The sequence below is a fragment of the Mustelus asterias genome, chromosome 15 (assembly GCF_964213995.1).
Source record: "Mustelus asterias chromosome 15, sMusAst1.hap1.1, whole genome shotgun sequence".
Taxonomy (NCBI): domain Eukaryota; kingdom Metazoa; phylum Chordata; class Chondrichthyes; order Carcharhiniformes; family Triakidae; genus Mustelus; species Mustelus asterias.
The window spans coordinates 76644645-76667768 of NC_135815.1; the positions used below are offsets into that span (position 1 = coordinate 76644645).

The 23124-nt window shown below is 44.8% G+C and overlaps 1 protein-coding gene across 1 annotated transcript; it reads right to left on the bottom strand.

The window, feature by feature from the left end:
* Window positions 1-570: 570 nt before the first annotated feature.
* polr3f (polymerase (RNA) III (DNA directed) polypeptide F) lies at window positions 571-22875 on the bottom strand. Its single transcript, XM_078230150.1, has 9 exons — window positions 22221-22875; window positions 16186-16303; window positions 14921-14988; window positions 12745-12812; window positions 10325-10437; window positions 9268-9411; window positions 7282-7389; window positions 2218-2409; window positions 571-1087 (listed from the first exon to the last, which is right to left on the bottom strand). The coding sequence occupies exons 1-9, from the start codon at window positions 22274-22276 to the stop codon at window positions 1010-1012; spliced, it is 945 nt and encodes a 314-aa protein (XP_078086276.1). The 5' UTR covers window positions 22277-22875; the 3' UTR covers window positions 571-1009.
* Between the last annotated feature and the right edge of the window lie 249 nt (window positions 22876-23124).

Here is a 23124-nt window from a genome sequence, read left to right on the forward strand (position 1 = left end):
ACTAGAACTAGGGGGCATAGCCTCAAAATAAGGGGGAGCAGATTTAGGACTGAGTAGAGGAGGAACTTCTTCACACACAGGGTTGTGAATCTGTGGAATCCCCTGCCCAGTGAAGCAGTTGAGGCTACCTCATTGAATGTTTTTAGGGCAAGGATAAATTTTTGAACAGTAAAGAGAATTAAGGGTTATGGTGAGCGGGCGGGTAAGTGGAGCTGAGTCCACAAACAGATCAGCCATGATCTTATTGAATGGCGGAGCAGGCTCGAAGGGCCAGATGGCCTACTCCTGCTCCTAGTTCTTATGCACTTTCAGCTCTCAAAGCTGCAGAATTTCCTTCCCAAATCTTTCCTCTCCTCTACTTTAGGACACTCCTTAAAACCTGCATCACAGACTAAGCTTTTGGCCACATCTCCTCATATCTCTTCATTTAACTCCGTGTCAGATTTTGTATGATAACATTTCTGTGAAGTACCTCGGGACTTTTTAAACGATGGTAAAGATGTTATATCAATGAAAGTTGTTATATCAGCACATGAAGAGTCGAATACTTGGCACAATCAGCCTCAAAAGCAGAGATAAATGTTTCTGAACAGTAAACATTTTATTAGATTTCCACAACTTTCTACAAATAAAATCTGAATCGAGAAATGTTTGGATACAAAATAAATAAAGGTTACTTAGAAAAAAAAAATCAGCTTTTGTTTTCATGGTCCTACATTGAAAACCCCTCGGCTCCACTTCTTGGGTGTCTTCTCATGTCTGGTAACTGTGGGCCTAGCTCCACCCGTCTGAGGGGAAGCTAGGTCAGCACGAGGGAGGAAAGAACAGAAGGGTTTGCTGAAGAGAAATGGCAGGAGTCCCGAGTGGAACACAAACACCAGCATGGACCACTTGGGCTGAATGGCCTGTTTCTGTGCCGCAGACATGGTGAAAATCCTCCCAGGCACTCTTATCTGCAGTTCTAAATGATCAAACACTCCAGGAAAGTCCTTTTTTGTGAACCCAACAATTAAAATTCTAGCCACTCTGTCATGTACAGGCAAGTCGCTGGAGAAATGTCCCCACCTTCATGGCAATCATCAAATACCTGGAAAATAAAATCACAATAAAAAGAATTGAAACCCCCCTTTCAGAACACATCAATACACAGTGGCAGCAAAATAAGCAAAGAGAGATAGCATCAAGTCGAGTGCTGAAGGGAAAATCCTTTTTATATGCTGTGTATCGGATCATTAAGTGTAATTAACTCTTGTAGCACCGGCCAACGGGGAATGTTTTAATAAGAGAGACTTGCATTTATATTGGGGAAATTTGCAGAGTTAGGTGACTAATTGGATAGCTCCATCAATTTAACATAGAGGGCGAGACACACAAATAAAAACTTGAACTCACAAACCAATCTAAATAGAGACACAGCAAAGGGGAAAATGTTAATTCCCTGAAACAAATCAACCACAGAAACACTTACAGACTAAATCTTGGATCCCTACAGTGCAGAAGGAGGCCATTCAGCCCATTGAGTCTGCACCGACCACAATCCCACCCAGGCCCTATTCCCATAACACCACATATTTACCCTCCTAATCCCTTGACACTAGGGTCAATTTAACTTGGCCAATCAGCTTAACCCACACATCTTTGGACTATGGGAGGAAACCAGAGCACCCAGATGAAACCCATGCAGACATGTGCACTTCAAACAAATGCACTTGCAAAACACAGCCTATAGAACTACTGTGTCGTCCTGATTTGACTGAATGGCGAAATGTAAAGATACTGTGCCACAGGGACGCCCAGCTTAGCATTGCTACCTCACAGCGCCAGGGATCCAGGTTCAATTCTGGCCTCGGGTGACTTTCTCCCAGTATCTGTGTGGGTTTCCTCCCACAGTCCAAAGGTGTGCAGGTTAGATGCACTGGCTATGCTAAATTGTCCCTTAGTGCCACAATATGTGTAGGTTAAGGGGATTAGCAGGGTAAATAGGTGGGGCTATGGGAATTGGGCTTGGGTAAGGTGCTCTGTTGGAGAGTTGGTGCAGACTCAATGGGCTGAATGGCCTCCTACACTGTAGGGATTCTATGATACTGGGTGAGGTGTATAGAATAATCAATAAATAGTTGATCCCTTGAACTACAATCATTTCTCTCTCTCCTGCCCTGGTTTGGAATAAGTAGCTGGAATGTAACACACAACTAATCCAGAAGAGAACACACTTACTGGACACATTCCACAAGGTGTCCGCATCAGGCCTGTGGGCTGAATGATGGGATTAACTGCTCGATACAGCTTCATTTGTCCATCCACACTCCCGACAGTACCTTCCTTTGCAGCAATGATAGTCATCTCCACCTTCCCATCATATATCAATGTGTTCAGAATAGTTTCGATGTCTTCCATAGAGAGTTCCACCTGAGATTGCAAAAGCCATCGCAGTTATTCACCGACTGTGCAATAGGAAAGATATACAGACACAACAGAAATCTCAACCCAACAAAATGTCACGATGTTTGTTGGAGTGACAACTGATTTAATATTGCTCTAACCCATCAACCATTTCAATAACTAGCGCTGGTGCCTTCTGTGCTGACGCAACCTATTAACCATTAGTGGTTCCTTTAAAAGAGGGTCTATAATACAATTCTCGCCATTGTAGCAACAATACCAGCAAGCTGCGAGACCAGAGGATGTTGCTGTTTAGTGCCAAAACATAGGTCATAAGTTTAAAGCCCAACAATAGGACCATTTAGTCCCTAGGGCCTGTTTTGCCATTCACTGCACTCAAGGCTGATCAGTGTCTGAACTTCATATACCTGCCTTTCCCTGCATCCCTCTGATTATAAACATCTATAAATCCCAGTTTTAAAGTTAACTGATCTAGCATTAATTGCCATTTATGGAATACATTCCAATATCTGCCACCTTTTGCATGTGGAAGCGATTCCCAGTTTCACTCCTGGGGGTCAGGCTCTAGTTTTTCAGACTTTGTCCCCCCCAGTCCTATACTCCAACTGAAATAGATTCCCTTACCTAACCTTATGTCCCTCTTAATATCGTAACCTTTTATCTTCCTGGGAATACATTCTTACTTTGTGTAATCTCTCTTTGTGATCAGACTATTGGAGTCAAGGTATTGTTTAGTACATCTCATGGTGGCACAGTGGTTGGCACTGCTGCCTCACAGTGCCAGGGTTCATTTCCCAGCTTGGGTCACTGTCTGTGTGGAGTCTGCATGTTCTCCCCATGTGAGTGGGTTTCCTCCAGGTGCTCCGGTTTCCTCTCTCAGTCTGAAAGACGTGCTGGTTAGGTGAATTGGCCATGCTAAATTCTCCCTCAGTGCACTTGAACAGGCACCGGAGTGTAGCGACAAAAGGGATTTTCACAGTAACTTCATTGCAGTGTTAATGTAAGCCTACTTGTGACACTAATAAATAAACTTAAAAATTTAGCTGCAATCCTTTCAGGACCAACATATCCTTCCTCCAGTGTGATGCTCGGAACAGCTTTTCACCATACTGAGTGTGTATAGTGAAGCACAACTTCTATTCACTTGTATCCTTGTCCTCTAGATATAAAGACCAGCATTTATTAACTTTTTTTGATTTAAGCATCGAGAATCGATACAGAAAATAATGGTCTCTGTACTTGTACCCTCCACCATTTAAAAAGTACCCTGTTCTATCCATTTTAGATTCAAAGTGGATGACCTCACATTTGCCACTAATCTATCATATCTCTTTGTTACCATATATGCTGCTTACAATGCCATCTATCTTGATGCAATTGGATATGTGGCTTTCTATCCCAAAGTTGTTGATAAATATGGTGAATGATTGAGGACCCAACCCAAATACTTGCGGGACACCACTACTCACATCCTGTCAATTAGCCTGCCCATTATCCCCATTCCCCATCTCCTGCCACTCAGCCAATCTCCTAATCGGGTCAATAATTTGAAGGGAATAGATAAGATAGAAGCAGGGAGGTTGTTTCCACTGGCGGGTGAAACTAGAACTAGGGGGCATGGCCTCAAATTAAAGGGAAGCAGATTTAGCACTGAGTTGAGGAAGAACTTCACCCAATGGGTTGTGAATCTGTGGAATTCCCTACCCAGTGAAGCAGTTGAGGCTACCTCACTGAATGTTTTTAAGGCAAAGATGGATAGATTTTTGAACAGCAAAGGAAATTGAAAACTTGAAATTAAGGGTTATGGTGAGCGGTGGGTAAGTGGAGCTGAGTCCATGAAAAGATCAGCCATGATCTTATTGAATGGCGGAGCAGGCCCAAGGGGCCAGATGGCCTACTCCTGCTCCTAGTTCTTATGTTCAATTCCATGAACTTCAAATTCAGCCAACAGTCTCTCAAAGGACTTGTATCAAATGTTTTCTGGAGGTCCATGTAAATAATATCCATTGACATTCCCCAATCCACTACTTTAGCACCTCTTTTAAAAAGATGTGACCAGATTTGGTAGATATGCTACCTCTCTCCAATCAGCTGAAAATTTAAGGTGTTTAATACAAATTTCCATTTTAAAAGGAGCGTTCCAGAAACTTGTGCACAGAATCTAGACTGACGCTCCAATGCAGTACTAAGGGAAGGTTGAAGGTGCCTCCTTTCGGATGAGATGTTAACCCAAGGCCATGTCTGCTCTCGCAAGTGGACACAAAAGATCGAATGGCACTACTGGAGAAGAGCTGGGGAGCTCCCCCCCCTCCACCTCCCGACATCCTGGCCAATATGAATTCCTCAACAATCATAGAATCCCTACAGTGCAGGAGGAGGCCATTTGGCCCATCGGGTCTGCACCGACATCAATCCCACCCAGGCCGTATCCCCATAAACCCACATATTTACCCTGCCATTTCCCCTGACACTCAGGGGCAATTTAGCATGGGCAACCAACCTAACCCGCACATCTTTGGACTGTGGGAAGAAACCGAAGCACCCGGAGGAAACCCACGCAGACACGAGGAGAATGTGCAAACTCCACACAGACAATCACCCGAGGCCGGAATTGAACCTGGGTCCTTGGCGCCGTGGGGCAACAGTGCTAACCACTGTGCCACCCAACAATCATCAATAAAACACACAGACTGTGATTTTGCAGTCAGTGGAATACTGTCACTCTGCATACGGCGATCTTGCAATGTGTGTGGCAGGTTTGTCCCATTTCTCAATGGCTGCTTAAGTCGGAGGGAAATTAAGGGATTGATTTGGTGTGCATTAGCAGTCGATGTCAGTTAAGTAGCCATGTCAATGGGACAGCCATTCACACTGAACTATTCGGACACAGCAAACCAGGAAGCTAAAAGTAGTAAGAATCTCACTTTTAATTTAAATTTTCAGAGAGCAAAATGGAAGACGATTGGAATAAGGTGGAAGCTGGAGCAAAAATAAACAAACTTGACTTTTTAAAAGATGTGGAACTCATAATGGAAAAATTTAACATTCAACAAGTACAAAACCCTGTTTTCTTTAGAGCTACTGAGAGTTTAGCAATAGTTATGAAGGTGTTAAAGCTCTTTTACATCTCAAGGTGTAACTTGAAGCTTTTTTTCTTTTTATTCATTGGTGGGACATGGGCGTCGTTGGGCCAGCATTTGTTGCCCATCCCTAGTTGCCCTTGAACTGAGTGGCTTGCTCAACCATTTCAGAGAGTCAACCACATTGCTGTGGCTCTGGAGTCGCATCAGCAGGTAAGGACGGCAGATTCCCTTCCCTAAAGGACATTGGTGAACCAGATGGGTTTATTTGACAATTGACAATGGTTTCACGGTCATCAGTAGACTCTCAATTCCGGATATTTTTTGTTGAATTCAAATTCTACCATCTGCCGTGGCGGGATTCGAACCCGGGTCCCCAGAACATTAGCTGACTTTTTGGATTAATAGTCTAGCGATAATACCACTAGGCCATTGCCTCTCCTTTTAAAGCAAGATCACCAGCGTGAGAGTGGAACATAAGAAATAGGAGCAGGAGTCGACCATTCGGCCCCTCTGGCTTTCCCCACCATTCAATTCAATGGTGGCTGATCTTCTGCCGCGTTACCATTTTGCCCACACTATCCCTATATCCCTCGATGCCTGTGCTATCTAGAAATCTAACAACATCGGCCTTGAACAAATTCAACCACTGAGCCTGAACAGCCCTGTGGGGTAGAGAATTTCAATGACTTACGAGCCTCTGGGAGAAGAAATTTCCCTTCGTCCTAAATGGCCAACCCTTATTCTGAGACTAGTCCCTGGTTCTAACCCCTGGGAAGGTCTCGTCAATTCAATTGACTTCCCATTTTTTGCAGTCTGTGGGGATGCCACACAAGTGCACTCACTTGGGGAGGGGTGTATTGCCACAATGAACATAGAACATTACAGCACAGAACAGGCCCTTCGGCCCACGATGTTGTGCCGAGCTTTATCTGAAACCAAGATCAAGCTATCCCACTCCCTATCATCCTGGTGCGCTCCATGTGCCTATCCAATAACCGCTTAAATGTTCCTAAAGTGTCTGACTCCACTATCACTGCAGGCAGTCCATTCCACACCCCAACCACTCTCTGCGTAAAGAACCTACCTCTTATATTATGTCAATAAGACATGAGAAGAAAGCAAAACTGTACAGTGGTGCACTTACTGAAGCAACGGGGGCACAACTATGCAGTCACTGGAAAAGCATAGAGTCACTCAGAAACCTGTTTCATTTTACATCAATGCTGCTGTCAATAGCAGTCGAGTAATGGTGAACATGGACAATTTCACTGTCATTACCACAAATCTAGTGATTGCCTCGAGGTTGTTTGGGAGAGCTTGCTGAGGCGAGCATAAGCAGTCAAGATATTGTTCTTGTGAACCCCTTGCAATATACAATTGGTACCCATCACGCATTCATTGCATGTGAAGCTTATTTATTTAGTGTCACAAGTAGACTTACATTAACACTGCAATGAAGTTACTGTGAAAATCCTGTTTTTATCTCACTGACTTGATTCAATGAAAAATATTAACCAGCTTTCAGTGCCTCCTGCTTCTCAAACTTGTATTAGATATAAAGGATGACAATATCCTGTAATAGACAAGAGCCATATGGTTATGATAATAATATCCTGTGTAAACCCAACATGGAAAGCAGACCCTATAGAAAACTGGCAGCAGGCACCACATGGTTAACCAAGATGGAAGGAGCTGATAAAACTTGACACCCAGCTAGTTATTTTCTAACCGAGCAAATTTACCAGACCCTCAAAGGCACAACTGGAACATGTGACGATACGGAGTGTTCCAATACCTTGCTGATACCCAATTCGCAGATGTATTTCCAGACTTCATGAGATGAAGCAAATGAACTATTCCTTTGAACCATCGGACTTTGTTTACTCTCTCGAGCCACCTCCGCCTGTAGGGAACACACGGTTATTTTCTGTATTTGTGATCAACTCTGTCTAATAATGTTCAATGCAATTAACCAAATTTCCCATTTACCACAAAACAGCGCAGAGCATTCCCCACAAGAGATTCACCGTTACCAGCTAATAAACAGCTTCACAATAAATACTGGACACTTGTGACATTGTGCAGGGGAATTGGGAAACTCAGCTATAAACTATGTTCCCAAAGAACAGTGGAACCTCTGGAAAAGGTTTGTGCCAATTCGCTGAATTCCTGGAAGCGAGAGCCAGGCTCGTGTCTGACTGGAGGAGGAAATCACCTCATAAAACGGATAAAGGGGGGAATTTTCCTGTCCCGCCCGCCACGACAATCATAGCGGGCGGGAGAACCATACAAAAGGTCCGTTGACCTCAGGCGGGATTCTCCAGTTTTGGGGCGCGCGCGGCTGGAAAATCCCACCCAAACTCTGCCTAGAGAGTTACCTGGGCCAGAGTGATTTCATGGACTAGTTTTGATCATATAAAAAGTTACCCTGTTCCTCCACCTCTTCCCCTAGGGGAATCTCACAGCAACTTCATTGCAGTGTTAATGTAAGCCTTAATTGTGACTAATAAATAAACTTTTAGTTTAATTTGTCCTGGATGTATAAAGCTGTTTCCTTCTTTGTCCCAGATCACATGACTTTCAGGTTGGGTGAGGACTCTATGGATTATAATGCACCAGACATCACAATTGTTGATGGAAGGCTGGATGGACCAGAAGGCAGGTCACTGTCCATATCATACTGGGCAGTATGTTGCAGCTTAGTGCACTGTGGCACTGAACAAATACCTGTCACTCACCTGAAGACAAATTTACTCCTCAGGATTCAGACTGCACCATGAACTGACCATGATTTGTGGATTTTATAACAATTTATTTATGGAATGTGGGCACCGCTGGTTGGGCCAGCATCCCCCATCCCTAACTTCCCTTCATCGGAATGGCTTGCTAGGCCATTTAAGAACCAACCACATCGCTGTGGCTCTGGAGTCACATGTAGGCCAGGTCAGGTAAGGACGGCAGATTTCCTTCCCTAAAGGTGAACCAGGTGGGTTTTTACAACAATCGACATTGGGTTCACGGTCAACATTAGACTTTAAGATCCAGATTTCTATTGCATTGAAAAACCTGCTGTGGTTGGATTTGAACTCGAGTCCCCAGAACATTGCGGGTCTCTGGATTACTAGTCCAGTGACAATACCACGAGGCCACCACCTCCCCTATTATAGAGTTTGAAAAAAAAAGGGAGGAATTCGCATGTATGTAAAGAAATGGAGGTGAGAAACAGTAAAAGGAGAATGTGTCTAAAGTGGAGGTAAAATGAGGTTTTGTACATGCTGATAATATGCAGCAAACCCAGTAGCAGAGACCCAAGCCCTCGCACTTAGATCTGATAAAGTCAAACCTTTTCAACATCATTCGGGCAACTGATTTGGTGGCAAAGAAAATGCAACCTTCCAAAACTTCTACACTGATCACATGGACAAATCACAAGTGTGAACCCCACATTCTTGGATGCTGCTGTTTCAACATGCAATTACACCTAACATTCTACCGACCAAGCGAGAGCGCACGTGAGAGCTCCAAATACTAAGCTGATGTCCAGTTGGGGTTCTTGCATTCGGTGGATGCAGGTAGTCTATCCCAGCCATTGTAAAGGTTTTGTCCAGCTGTTTAGCCTTTGTTGCCAAGGAGGGGTAGATTCTCCAAAGGCGAAAGCCACAAGGAAGGCAAGAGGAAATGATGTACGTATTCGTGTCTGTGTAGTCCTTGGGGTGTGTACACGACACATACTGTTGTACAATTTACAATATCACAAGAATAGCAACTCTTCACGTCTTACCTTATTTTGTAAGAATTTGAAACACTGCTGATTCAGCACTTCTACAAACTCAGACTCAAAATCCTGGTCGCTGTACCAAGCTCCACCGGTCACTGAGCGATCCGGCTGCAGGTTATACAACATGTATACCTTTTTCTTCGAAGCCTGGAAAAAGAAAGAGGAAAAATGAGAGTCAGAATTGTTTCTTGACATGCAGGCAGCACTGGAGAAGCAACCCTAGTTGTCCAGAGGGCATTAGGAACCAACCACAGAGGGTGACTGGAGCCACATGAAGGCCAGACCACTGACCGGGTGGACGCAGGGACAGGTTTACTTTCCTGAAGGACATTATGTGTCCAATATGTTTGCTGTGCAAACATTTACTGCGCAAACATTTACTGCCACATTTCACCATTACAACAGCGACCACATTTCCAAAGTGCTTAAGTAGCTGTAAAGTACTTTGAGGTGTTGAGGCTACAAAGCTGCTTTATAAATGTCTCAACATTCTGGTGCAGCCTAATAATGGCTGCAAACCCATGCAGACACTGGGAGAACGTGCAAACACCACACAGTCACCAGAATCTAACCCGGGCCCCTGGTGCTGCGAGGCAGCAGTGCTAACCACTGTCCCGCCCCATTATTAGGCTGCACCAGAATGTTGAGACATTTACATAGCAGCTTTGTGGCCTCTACACCTCAAAGTACTTCACAGCCACTCAAGTATTTTGGAAGTGCGGTCGCTGTTGTAATGTTGGAAATGTGGCGGGGTTCGATTCCACTGACTGTGTGGAGTTTGCACATTCTCCCAGTGTCTGCATGGGTTTACTCCGGGAGCTCTTCCCACATGCGGGTTAGATTGATTGGCCATGGTAGATTGCTCCTTAGTGTCAGGGGGATTAGCAGAATAAATACGTGAGGTTACGGGGATAGGGCCTGGGTGGGATTGTTGTCGGTGCAGGCTCGATGGGCTGAATGGCCTCCTTATGCACTGTAGGCATTCTATGATACAATGTTCTATGATCTAATAAGGTAGGGAACATTAACATTTCCAAACCCACACACCAAATGTACTCACAGCCACGGACTTGACAGCTTTAATTAGTTTTTTGCTCTCCATGTTCTTAAGAATTTTGTTGATCTCTGTTAGTGGGAGGTTGCTCTTGTATCGGATATCTCTGCTCCATATACCTACAAAAAAAAAAATTAATTCCTATCACTGAAACTCCACAATGAATTTTAAGCTGCACTGGTTTAGTCTTTATAAAAACTAGCTTCACATTTTGCAGTTATTACAACTTTAGTTGATGTACAGAGATTTACCTGTCATTTAATACAACAGGTACTGCAGAATCTTCTAAGCTAGGACTCAGTGGGTAGTACTGTTGCCTCAAAGTCACAAAGTTACGAGTTCAAGCCCTGCTCCATGACTGGAGTACATAAGAACATAAGAACATAAGAAATAGGGGCAGGAGTAGGCCATCTAGCCCCTCGAGCCTGCCCCGCCATTCAATAAGATCATGGCTGATCTGACGTGGATCAGTACCACTTACCCGCCTGATCCCCATAACCCTTAATTCCCTTACCGATCAGGAATCCATCCATCCGCGCTTTAAACATATTCAGCGAGGTAGCCTCCACCACCTCAGTGGGCAGAGAATTCCAGAGATTCACCACCCTCTGGGAGAAGAAGTTCCTCCTCAACTCTGTCTTAAACCGACCCCCCTTTATTTTGAGGCTGTGTCCTCTAGTTTTAACTTCCTTACTAAGTGGAAAGAATCTCTCCGCCTCCACCCTATCCAGCCCCCGCATTATCTTATAAGTCTCCATAAGATCCCCCCTCATCCTTCTAAACTCCAACGAGTACAAACCCAATCTCCTCAGCCTCTCCTCATAATCCAAACCCCTCATCTCCGGTATCAACCTGGTGAACCTTCTCTGCACTCCCTCCAATGCCAATATATCCTTCCTCATATAAGGGGACCAATACTGCACACAGTATTCCAGCTGCGGCCTCACCAATGCCCTGTACAGGTGCATCAAGACATCCCTGCTTTTATATTCTATGCCCTTCGCAATATAGGCCAACATCCCATTTGCCTTCTTGATCACCTGTTGTACCTGCAGACTGGGCTTTTGCGTCTCATGCACAAGGACCCCCAGGTCCCTTTGCACGGTAGCATGTTTTAATTTGTTTCCATTGAGATAGTAATCCCATTTGTTATTATTTCCTCCAAAGTGTATAACCTCGCATTTCTCAACGTTATACTCCATTTGCCATATCCTCGCCCACTCACTCAGCCTGTCCAAATCTCTCTGCAGATCTTCTCCGTCCTCCACACGATTCACTTTTCCACTTATCTTTGTGTCGTCTGCAAACTTCGTTACCCTACACTCCGTCCCCTCCTCCAGATCATCTATATAAATGGTAAACAGTTGCGGCCCGAGTACCGATCCCTGCGGCACGCCACTAGTTACCTTCCTCCAACCGGAAAAACACCCATTTATTCCGACTCTTTGCTTCCTGTCGGATAGCCAGTCCCCAATCCACTTTAACACACTACCCCCAACTCCGTTTCACTTTAACACACTACCCCCAACATAGTTTCAGCCAAGACTACGTGGTAGAGGAAACGCAGTACTATCTCTCTCTCCCCATAGCCCTATCACCATTTTTTGGATGAGACCTTAAACCCAGGCTCATGTGCCATTTCAGTTGGACCAATAAGATCCCACTTGCACCATTTGGAAGATGAACAAGGGAGTATTCCAATATGTGTCCCTCAACCGATATCACTGCAGAGCATGTGGTTAGTTATTTCTCTGCTCTTTAATTGGGCCTTGCTGCTTGCAAACTGGTGGCTGTGCTTACTATATTACAACAGTGCCTTCACTTCAAAAAGCACTCAATTGGTTGCAATGGGACTTCCTGGAGGTTCCAACAGGTGCTGTATGAACGCAAGTCTTTGTTTTCAGGTGAAAGACTAAAGGAGAATTAATAAAACAATTACACTTGCAGCAGCACAATGCGCTTCTGTACGGAAGATAATAAGACGATAGTTTAGGAGGTTGGGTAATTTCTCAACCCACTCCCACACAGTACATTCTTCCGCAACAACATTGGAGAAAACAGGCGGCTTAATGAAAATGAACCTGATTTAAAAGTGTCTCTGTGATTTGCTTCCATCATTGTAATCGAGTGGCAAATATCCCTAGGTACATTACAGAACCAAAGCTAGAACAGAAAGAGTGGAATTGTACTGTTACATCCAGATATAAACCATTCAGAGCCATCCAGTCTGGATCAAGGGACCTGCTCCCATTCGAAAGGATCATCCAGGAGTTGGGATCACTGTGTGAAACACTTAATGCAGGAAAAACTGTCAGGGAATTGGAGGGACAGGAGGCGTGAAATAAAAGGAGGAAATGAAGAAAACAATACTAAGAAAAGATTTTAAACAGTTTGTCAATTAATTTGCAGGATTTTAGTCACCGTACCTTTATTTCCAGCATCTTCTATGATTTGATAAACCAGTTTTTCCTGATTGTCAGATCCCTTCATTTTGCTGTTTAAAAAAAAACATTCACATATTTAATTAAAAGTGAACTAAAGACGGCAGTAATTCTAAACATCAGTTATACATTCTCACAAAGGCAGCAGGAATGCTGGGAATTAGCACTCTGTGCCCTGAAGTGGGGCCAGACACGCTGGGCAGGGTTTTACAGTCGCGCTCCAGCAAGGCCGGAAATTCCCGCCCAAAGTTAACGGACATTTTCAATTTCCGCCCCTCGCCCGCTCCAATTCAGTGGCGGGCGGGCTGGTAGTATCCCGACGACAGAGTTTGATCCGTGTTGCCAATTACTTTTATATAAAAATTAAACAAAGCAACAGTCCAAAGTGTAGGACACCAGGGTTAAAAAGAGCAAGAGCAAGAAGTGAGTAAGTGAAGAAATAGTGGTTACTTGATGTCAGGGCAGGGGAAGACTTGAGAATGGCAAGAGGTTTTGAGACCCTCAGAAAGAAACATAAGAGATTCTGTGACAACGCTTAAGAACATAAGAACTAGGAGCAGGAGTAGGCCATCTGACCCTTAGAGCCTGCTCAGTCATTCAATAAGATCGTGGCTGATCTTTTTGTGGACTCAGCTCCACTTACCCGCCCGCTCACCATACCCTTAATTCCTTTACTGTTCATAAATCTATCTCTCCTTGCCTTAAAACATTCAACTCTTGGAATGAATGCAGCAGGAACAGAGAGATCAGGGAGATGATGACTGATGACATTGTGTAAAAGAAATCATAGAAACAGAGAATAGGAGAAGTAGGTCATTTTGCCCCTCGAGCCTGCTCCACCATTCATCTGATCATTGCAGATCCTTTATCTCAGTGCCATTCTCCCCATTCCCCTTGACACTTTAGAGTCTAGAAATAAATCTACTTCTTTCTTAAATATATCCAGTGACTCAGTCTCCACGACCTTCTGTGGTAGAGAATTCACAAGTTCACCATCCTCTGAGTGAAGAAGTTTCTTCTCATCTCAATCCTACTACAAGACAGAATGTTGAGAGAAGCCCTTTCTAAAGTGGTAATGGTGAAGCAGAGGGGCGAGAAATTATGGGAGAGAAGCTGGAGCCTTGAGTCAGATAAATTGCTGGGGGGAGGGCAGGGGGGGGAACAGGAACAAAACTTCTTGGAATGTCAAATCGGGTTAGAGCCTGCAGTGACTCCCAGCAGTGGGATAAGAATCTTAGAGGTCACAAGGCAACAGAAGGCAGCTTTAAGCTGGGTCATCTTTCAGTTAGATCATGGTTCAATTGAATCTTGACAAAATTTACCCACCTTAGCTCCTTACAAGGAAGGAGGCATTCCTACAAATCCCATGACAGTTTGAAGAGATATTAGCCCCATAGACCCAGCAGGTTTTGGAAGCATCCTTTGTGCTTGCCAAATAGCAAGTGGGATGATGGGAGGAAGAGAAGGCAAGACAATTTGTCCAACAGCAATACCCGATGGGAAAAGAAATCTTTGAAATGCTGAGATTGTACAGGATTCAACTATTCCTGCGGCACCCTTTGCAGTTACTAGGCATTTGTTAAACGACTATCCCTGATAATCCAGTCTGGCGGTGGCATTTCCAGGCCATTCCTGCCGGCAGGATCTTCCAGTCCCGCTGATAGTGACTCCCTGCTACGGATTCCCTGGCGGCAGAGGGTGTGAACAACGGGAAAACACGGTGACGGTGGCGGAACCGCAAGGTCCCGTTGGCAGGAACAAGCAGAAAACCCCACCACGGCGGGACCTGGCCAGCGGCATGCCACCTTCACCACCACAATACATGCTGGTGGGGGATGAAATCCTGCCCTTAATGTTCAGTCTCAGTGTAAGTAAATGCTTCCTATCACGTGTTCCAGGTTTTCCCTTCACATCCTTAAACTTGTGACATTTATTAAAGAGAATGAAGATAAAAATTTGGTGTAACTTTTTAACCGCTCTGCCCTGCCCTATAAACACGTATAGATGAGTGGATTAAAGATGCAGTACAGGTCATCCATGATCTAATTGAATGATGGAATAGCTTCTTCCTGCTCCTATTGGCTTCCCACAATCCAAAGATCCAGAGTAGTGCAAAGCTGGTATTCTCAGAGGATCAAACGGGGTCACTGAAGTTGCTCACCTTGCAGTCTGGGCATCCTTTATTCGATAAAGGAGGCCAGAAGTTCCCCTCAGCAGATCCAACTGGCCCTGAAATGATTCGGAAAAAAAAACTTTACTTCCAAAACAGGAAGGAGGACAATCCAGCTTCACTGCTTTGACAGACTATTCAACAACATTACTATAGCTAGATATTGATACGTTGTGTGCTTCAAGCTAAGAAGTGGAGCAATTCCCACCCCCACCCCCACTTACTTGGCAAATTGTTTTTTCTTTCTTTAAAACTATGAAACTTAAACAATTAAACACCAACATAGAACACACAGAATCGAATTGAAACATAAGTTGTACACTTTACAACTAACTAAGCCTGCACTGACAGCACCTTCCAAACGCATGACATTTATCATCTAGAAGGCCAAGGATAGCAGATGGATGGGAACAGCAGCACTCACAAGTTCCCCTCCAAGCCGCACCCCAAGCTGACTTGGAACTATATAGCCATTCCTTCACTGGGTCAAAATCCTGGAATTCCCCTTTTGAAAGCACTGTGGGTGTATCAACACCAGTTAAACTGCGATGGTTCAAGGAGACAGCTCACTGACACCTTCAAGGAGACACCGTGGCACAGTGGTTAGCACTGCTGCCTCACAGCGCCAGGGACCCCAGGACGTTCACGAGAAAAGACTGAAGTACACTCTCCAGCTAAGGTATTAAACATTGCTCGGTCTTTCCCTCTCAGGCAAACGCGAGAGATTCCAAAGCATTATTCAAAACAATAGCAGGACGTTCACCTCAGGGGACTGGTCAACATTTATCCTTCAGTCAATACCTAAAATATACAATTTGGTTCTCATATTGGCATTTGTGAGGCCTTGCTGTGTAGAACTGCATTTCCTACATTAATGACCACACTTCAAAGATGTTTCATTGATTCTATAGCACTTTGAAATGGTCAGAGGTCAACAATTGTATTGTATAATTACAAGTCTTTCGGCACAGTGGTTAGCACTGCTGCCTCACAGCGCTAGGGATCCGGGTTCGATTCCCAGCTTGGGGTCACTCTCTGTGCAGAGTCTGTACCTTCTCCCCATGTCTGCCTGGGTTTCCTCCGGGTGCTCCCCCACAGTCCGAAAGACGTGCTGGTTAGGTGCGTTGGCCATGCTAAATTCTCTCTGTGTTCCCGAACAGGCGCCGGAGTGTGGCAACTAGGGGATTTTCACAGTAACTTCATTGCAGTGTTAATGCAAGTCTACTTGTGACACAACTAAACTTAAAACAGCTTACTATTGAGAGAAGCCTGTTGATGGCCATTGCCCTCTTCTGCGGATCCACTTGTGGCATGTCGTTCTGAATAACTTGGTCCGTGATTCCTTGTGGGAACTGCTGGCAGAGTTCTAAAATTCTAGGAATAAAAGAGAAAGGATAATTGAGTGAAGTAGCAACTACCTGTGGTCTTTCAAGTGAAAAGACACCATGATATGCAAGCTTTAGCTTCACACACCTCAAGAGTACTTACGCTGTCCCAATATTTGATTGGAAAAAATTTCTGCTCATTCAGAACTGACGTCAAACAAACAGACCGATAATCTAGCAACAGTGGAGGAGTTGAGAGATGGGATGAAGCATACAAGTGAAAATCAAAGCTAACAGATGATGTCTCGTAGGGGCAACATTGTAGACAAGAACTAGGATAGATCACTGGGATAGAATTATTCTGGTACTACGTTTCCCAATGCAAAACTATCACAAAAGTATTAATACTCTATGATGGAACTGAGAACATACAGTTTACAGTATATGGCAGTAAAGGTAAATCCAACACAGTCCCAGATGGCCAGAGGCTGCTCTCCACTTTGAGGGGGGAGAGCTGACTGGTGGTGATTTAACACCTGGATCGCCACACCACAGGCGAGGCTGAGAAGGCAGGGCCTTCGCAAATACCCTCAGCCTGTACAGGAATTGAACCCGCACTGTTGGCGTACCTCGGCATCACAAACCAGCTGTCCAGCCCACTGAGCTAAACTGGCCCCCTCAGCACACAGAGGGACCGATATTACCTCATAAACCACAAGCACAAAACTAGTTGGATTGGCAAATATGTTACATCTGCAAAATGCAGTCCATCTGTCTAACTTTTTTTAAAAATTAGACATTTACAAAGTTAACGTTATGCTGATTACAACTGACGCAAAGGCAAATCAGTCTGAATTATACCCTCTAAAAGTGCACTTGATACCAAATGAACTTCAGAGAGCTAGCACAGATACAATGGGCCGGATGATCTCCTTCTGTGGTGAAAAAGCATTCTGCAATTCTGTAATGCCAGTTCAGCTACTTATACTGCTCATCTTCCGTTACTACAACACAGAAACCACATGGACATTGCAGCAAGAAATGGTGAAACTGGTTAGTCACACCACACTCTTAAACATCTGTCTGTATCAGTAAATCGTACAATGTTATATTAATGGCCATTACCACTCATCAAAGTCTCAAATGACGTGCTATGTGAAACTAGGTCCCCTCGAACTCTATAGTCATTGAAACAGTTGACCACACCATCTTCTCCCAACACCTCTCCACTGCAATCCAGCCAGATGCGACTGCTCTTGCATGGTTCCATTCTTATCTATGTGAATGTAGCCAAAGTATCACTTGTGACGACTTCTTTTTCTGATCCCACAAGGTACCTCCCGTGTCTCCTCACAGCAATTTATCCATAGGTCCCCTCCTAACTTCTTATCTACTGCTACCCCTTGGCGATCTCATCCATAAGCTCAGCATTCATTTCCACTTGCACGCTGATGACATCCAGCTCCACCTCACCATCACGCCTCCTCCAATGCTGCTAAACTATCAGACATCCAGGATTGGATAAGCAGAAATCTCCTCCAGTTAAAAATTGCGAAGACTGAAGCCATTGTTCTTGACTGTACCGATTTGAAAATTCTCATCCTGGTCTTCAAATCCCTCTCTATCTAGCCCCAATTCTGTAATCTCCTCCAACCCCACAGAAAAGACAAGAAATAGGAGCAGAAATAGACCACCCTATCGAGCCTGCTCTGCCATTCATTATGATCATGGCTTCAACTCCACTTTCCCACCCACTCCCCATATTCCCTGATTCCGAGAAACCTACAATCTGTTTATCCCAGCCTTAGATGTACATTCAAATTCGGAGCATCCGCGATCCTTTAGGATAAAGAATTCCAAAGGTTCACAACCCTCAGAAGAACTTTCTCCTCATCTCAATCCAAAATGATCAGCCCCTTATCCTGAGGCTGCGCTGCCTCCACCCCACGGTTTAGGTTCTCCAACAATCTCTCAGTGTCTACTCTATCAAACCCCTTCAAAAACTTAACATAAAAGCAAACTACTGCAGATGCTGGAATCTGAAATAAAAAACAGAAAATGCTGGAAAATCTCAGCAGGTCCGACAGAATCTGTGGAGTGAGAATAGGGCCAAGGTTTTGAATCTGGATGACCCTTCGTCAGAGCTGACGACAATATAGGATGAGATTTATACTGTCAGGGAGAGGAGGGTGGATTGACAAAGATGTCATAGACAGAAAGACAAGGGGAATGTGGTGATCGTGGCCAGGAAGGGTGCTGATGGCGGCCATTAAGAGATCAGAATTTGTAAACAGCAGAACAAAGGTAAGCAGAGTGTCAGAGGACAACTTCAAACATGTAACAGATGTCTCTAATTGGGTGGGGGCAGAAAAAGATGGAAAGCAAGATTTAAAAAGGTGGAAAAACTAAGTGATGGAGAAATGAAAATAATTAATAAATACATTATTTCATTTCATTTTGCCATTTATCTAAATGTAAAGGGGTGAAGGCGGAGGAGAGAGTTCATCCTCTGAAGTTGCTGAACTTAATGTTCAGTCAGGAAGGCTATAAAGTGCCCGATCAGAAAATCAGATGCTGTTCCTCCAGTTTGCGCTGGGCTTCGCTGGCACATTGCAACAGACCAAGGACAGACATGTGGGCATGAGAGCAGGATGGTGTGTTACAAATGACAGAAAGGTCTGGGTTATGCCTGCGGATGAACTGAGGTGTTCTGCAAAGTGGTCACCCAGTTTGCGTTTAGAGTAGACCGCATTGGAAGCAGCAAGTGCGATAGACCAGATTAAAGGAAGTGCACGTTAAGTGCTGCTTCACCTAAAATTAGTGTTTAGGCCCTTGGAATGGTGAGCAGGGAGGAGGTAAAGGGGCGGGTGTTGCACCCTCTACAATTGCATGGGAAGGTGCTGTGGGAAGGGGGTGAAGTGTTGGGTGTGATGGAGGAGTGGACAAGGGCATCTTGGAGCGAACAGACCCTGCAGAACGCTGGCAGGGGAGTGTGGAGAAGAACATTCCCCACTTTGATTTTTCTTTGGGGTTTTAGTTCAGTCGGGCAGCATGGTCGGTGCAGGCTTGGAGGGTCGAAGGGCCTGTTCCTGTGCTGTAATTTTCTTTGTTCTCTGTGTGTTTGGTGGTGGCATTATGTTGGAGTTGGCAGAAATGGCAGAGGATGATCCTTTGAATGCAGAGGCTGGTGAGGTGAAAAGTGAGGACAAGGGGGACCCTATCCTGGTTCTGGGAGGAATGGGAGGGGCCTTGTTGCTTTTAATGAGATTGCCTTTGATTCTTCTAAACTCCAGAGAATATAACCCCAATTTATTCAGCTTTTCACTTCCCTCTCATCCCAGAAACCAATCTAGCGAACGTTCGCTATACCACCCGCTAAGCAAGTGTATCCTTTCTTTAATGACACCTGTAGCAAGACTTATTCATTCTGGTTCTCAAATGCACTTGCAATAAAGGCCAACATGCCACTTGCCTTCCTAATTGCTTGCTGTACCTGCATGCGAGTTTTTTGTACGAGAAACCCAAGCCTCTCTGAACAACAATATTTACAAGTTTCACACCTTTCTTGTTCTTGCAACCAAAGGGAATAACTTCGCACTGTCCCACATTCTACTCCATCCACCATCTTGTTGTCCACTTGCTTACCCTGTCGATATCTCTTTGCAGCCTCCTTCTCCCAGCATACTTTTTCAACTAGATTTGTATCATCAGGAAACTTAGATACATTACTCTCTGTCCCTTCATCAAAGTCATTGGTATAAATTGCGGCGTGCCACAAGTCACAATCTGCCAACTCGAAAGGGCCCCATTTATGCCTATACTTTGCATCCTGTCCATTAACCAATCCTCTAAGCATGTTAATATGTGTAACTCCATGGGCTCTTATTTTGACTATTAACCTTTTATATGCACCTTAATCAAATGCTTTTTGAAGAACTAGATATACTTTCCCCTTTATCCACCCTATTACTTCCATCCTCAAAAAACTCTAATAAATTTGTCAAACAGGATTTTCCTTCCATAAAACTCCTGAATAATAAATTGCAGCATTTCTCCAGTGACTGACACCAGGCTAACTGACCTGTAGTTCCAGGTTCTCCCTCTCCCTCTCTTAAAAAGCAGTGTTACACTTGCCAACTTCTAATATAATGGGATCTTTCTCAAATCTAAGGATTGTAGCCAGCACATCCACTATCTCTGCAGCCATGTTTTTCAGAGCCCAGGATGTAAGTCATCAGATCCCAGGGATTTGTTGGATTTTGATTCTATAGTATTTTTTCCTCTGCTGATATTATCTAATTTCCTCTTTTTTTAATGCCTAGGTTGCCATCAAATTGAGGGTTCTTGTGCATTCCTAATTATAATCGCTCACCATTGCTAGTCAGGCCTTCAGTTGTTCAGGTTTAAAGCTCTGGAATTCTCTTCCTCCAACTCTCTGCCTCTCCACTTCGTTTCCCTCCTTTAAGATGTTCTTAAAGCATACTTTAATCAAGTTTTTGGTCATCATACATTTTTTCAAATAATGTGAGCTGTCTTGGGACATTTCATTACCCAAAACAAGAGGGAGCACGGTGGCACAGTGGTTAGCACTGCTGCCTCACAGAGTCAGGGATCAGGGTTCGATTCAGGGCTTGGGTCACTCCACAGAACACTGCGGAGTCTGCACGTTCTCCCCATGTCTGCATGGATTTCCTCCGGGTGCTCTGGTTTCCTCCCACAGTCCAAAAACAGGTGTGCTGGTTAGGTGCATTGGCCATGCTAATTTCTCCCTCAGTGTACTCGAACAGGCGCCAGAGTGTGGCGACTGGGGAATTTTCACAATAATTTCACTGCAGTGTTAATGTAAGCCTACTTGCGACAAATAAATGTTTTATGGCATAAAATGACCCTTCATCACGTCTGCACCAGCCATCAAGTATCTACCGACTATAATCCCATTTTCCAGCGCTTGGTCTGCAGCTTTGTATACTGCGGCGTTTCAAGTGCTCATCTAAATGCTTCTTAAATGTTGTGAAGCTTCCTGCCTCTACCACTCTTGATGTGGAGATGCCGGCGTTGGACTGGGGCAAGCACAGTAAGAAGTCTCACAACACCAGGTTAAAGTCCAACAGGTTTATTTGGTAGCAAATACCATAAGCTTTCGGAGCGCTGCTCCTTCGTCAGATGGAGTGGATATCCTATCCACTCCATCTGACGAAGGAGCAGCGCTCCGAAAGCCTATGGTATTTGCTACCAAATAAACCTGTTGGACTTTAACCTGGTGTTGTGAGACTTCTTACTGTGTCTACCACTCTTTCCAGGCTCCCACCACCCTCGGGGTGAAAAAGTCTTTCCTCAAATCTCCTCTAAATCTCTTGTCCCTCACCTTAAATTTATGCCCCCTGGTTACTGACCTCCCTACTAAGGGGAAAGTTTCTTTCCTATCTACCCGATATCCCTCATAATTTTGTGCATCTTGATCAGATCCCCCTTAAAACAACCCCAACCTAACCCGCTTCTCTTCTTGGTGAAACCCTCCATGGGTAACATCCTGGTGAAGCTCCTCTGCACCCTCTCCAGTGCATTTAGCATGGCCAATGCACCTAACCAGCTCATCGTTTGGGCTGTGGGAGGAAACCGGAGCACCCGGAGGAAACCCACGCAGACACGGGGAGAACGTGCAAACTCCACACAGACAGTGACCCAAGCTGGGAATCAAACCCGGGTCTCTGGCTCTGTGAGGCAGCCGTCCTAACCACCGTGCCCACCCCATGCAATCACATCTTCCTGCTCAAAAGCAAAAAATACCACAGATGCTAGAAATATGAAATAAAAACCAGAAAATTCTGGAAAGACTCAGCAGGGGCGGCAGCATCTGTGGAGAGAGGAACCAGCGGTTAACAATTCAGGTCAAGGACCTTGCTTCAGCCATTGTAAACTGTTGACCCAGCAACGGGTGTAGGGGACAAAACACGCACAAACTTTACCTGCTTTCCAGCCCCAAAGGATCTACAGCTTCTTGCTTCACTTTCACGTCGGCCATGGTTTCATGGGTTGAGCATGACGGTCTGAATGCGGCTCCAAAGGGCTGGTTTGCAGAGCCCGCCTGTTGTCTGAGTGCGTTCTAAACTGTATCAAACATCAGCGTGGACGTTCCAAATCCAGCGTTCCACGTTCCAAATTATATCAAACATCAGCGCGAACGTTCCAAACTGTATCAAACATCAGCGCGGACGTTCCAAATCCAGCGTTCCACGTTCTAAACTGTATCAATCATCTGTTCGGACGTTCCAAATGGCAAGCTCGCGTTCCAACCCCCAGGCTGAGGATCTACACTCCGTTTACTTCTAGCTCCTGAGCTGGGGGCTTTCCACTCTGCCGGCTCAGCCTCTTCTGCTCGGGGAGTGATACCAGATATTCGCCAGGCGGCACCCCTCTCTTCCCGTCGTCAGTTGCAAGCAGTGAGGGGAAGTTGTCTCCGCGGTGCATTGCAAGGCAATTCTAAAAATAATGCAAGACCAACGAGACAGCTTATTACAGCGACTCCCCCCCCATGTCCCTTCCTCTCCGGCAATCTTACAGAGCAGCCTCTTGCTTTGAGCGGGGCCTGAGCAGTATTGGGCGCATGGTGCTATTATCACTAATATCGGTGCTCAAAATCTCTGGAGAGTCATACGGACTGGAAACGTTAACTATTTATCTCTCCACGTTTGCTGCAGGACTTGCTGAGTCTTTCCAGCATTTTCTGCTTTTATTTGATATCAAGGAATATAGGAAGTGCAAGAGGGAACTAAAGAAACAATTAGAAGAGCAAAAAGGGGGCACGAAAAGGGACTTGCCAACAGGATTAGGAAGAATCCTAAGATATTTTATAATTACATTAAAGGGAAG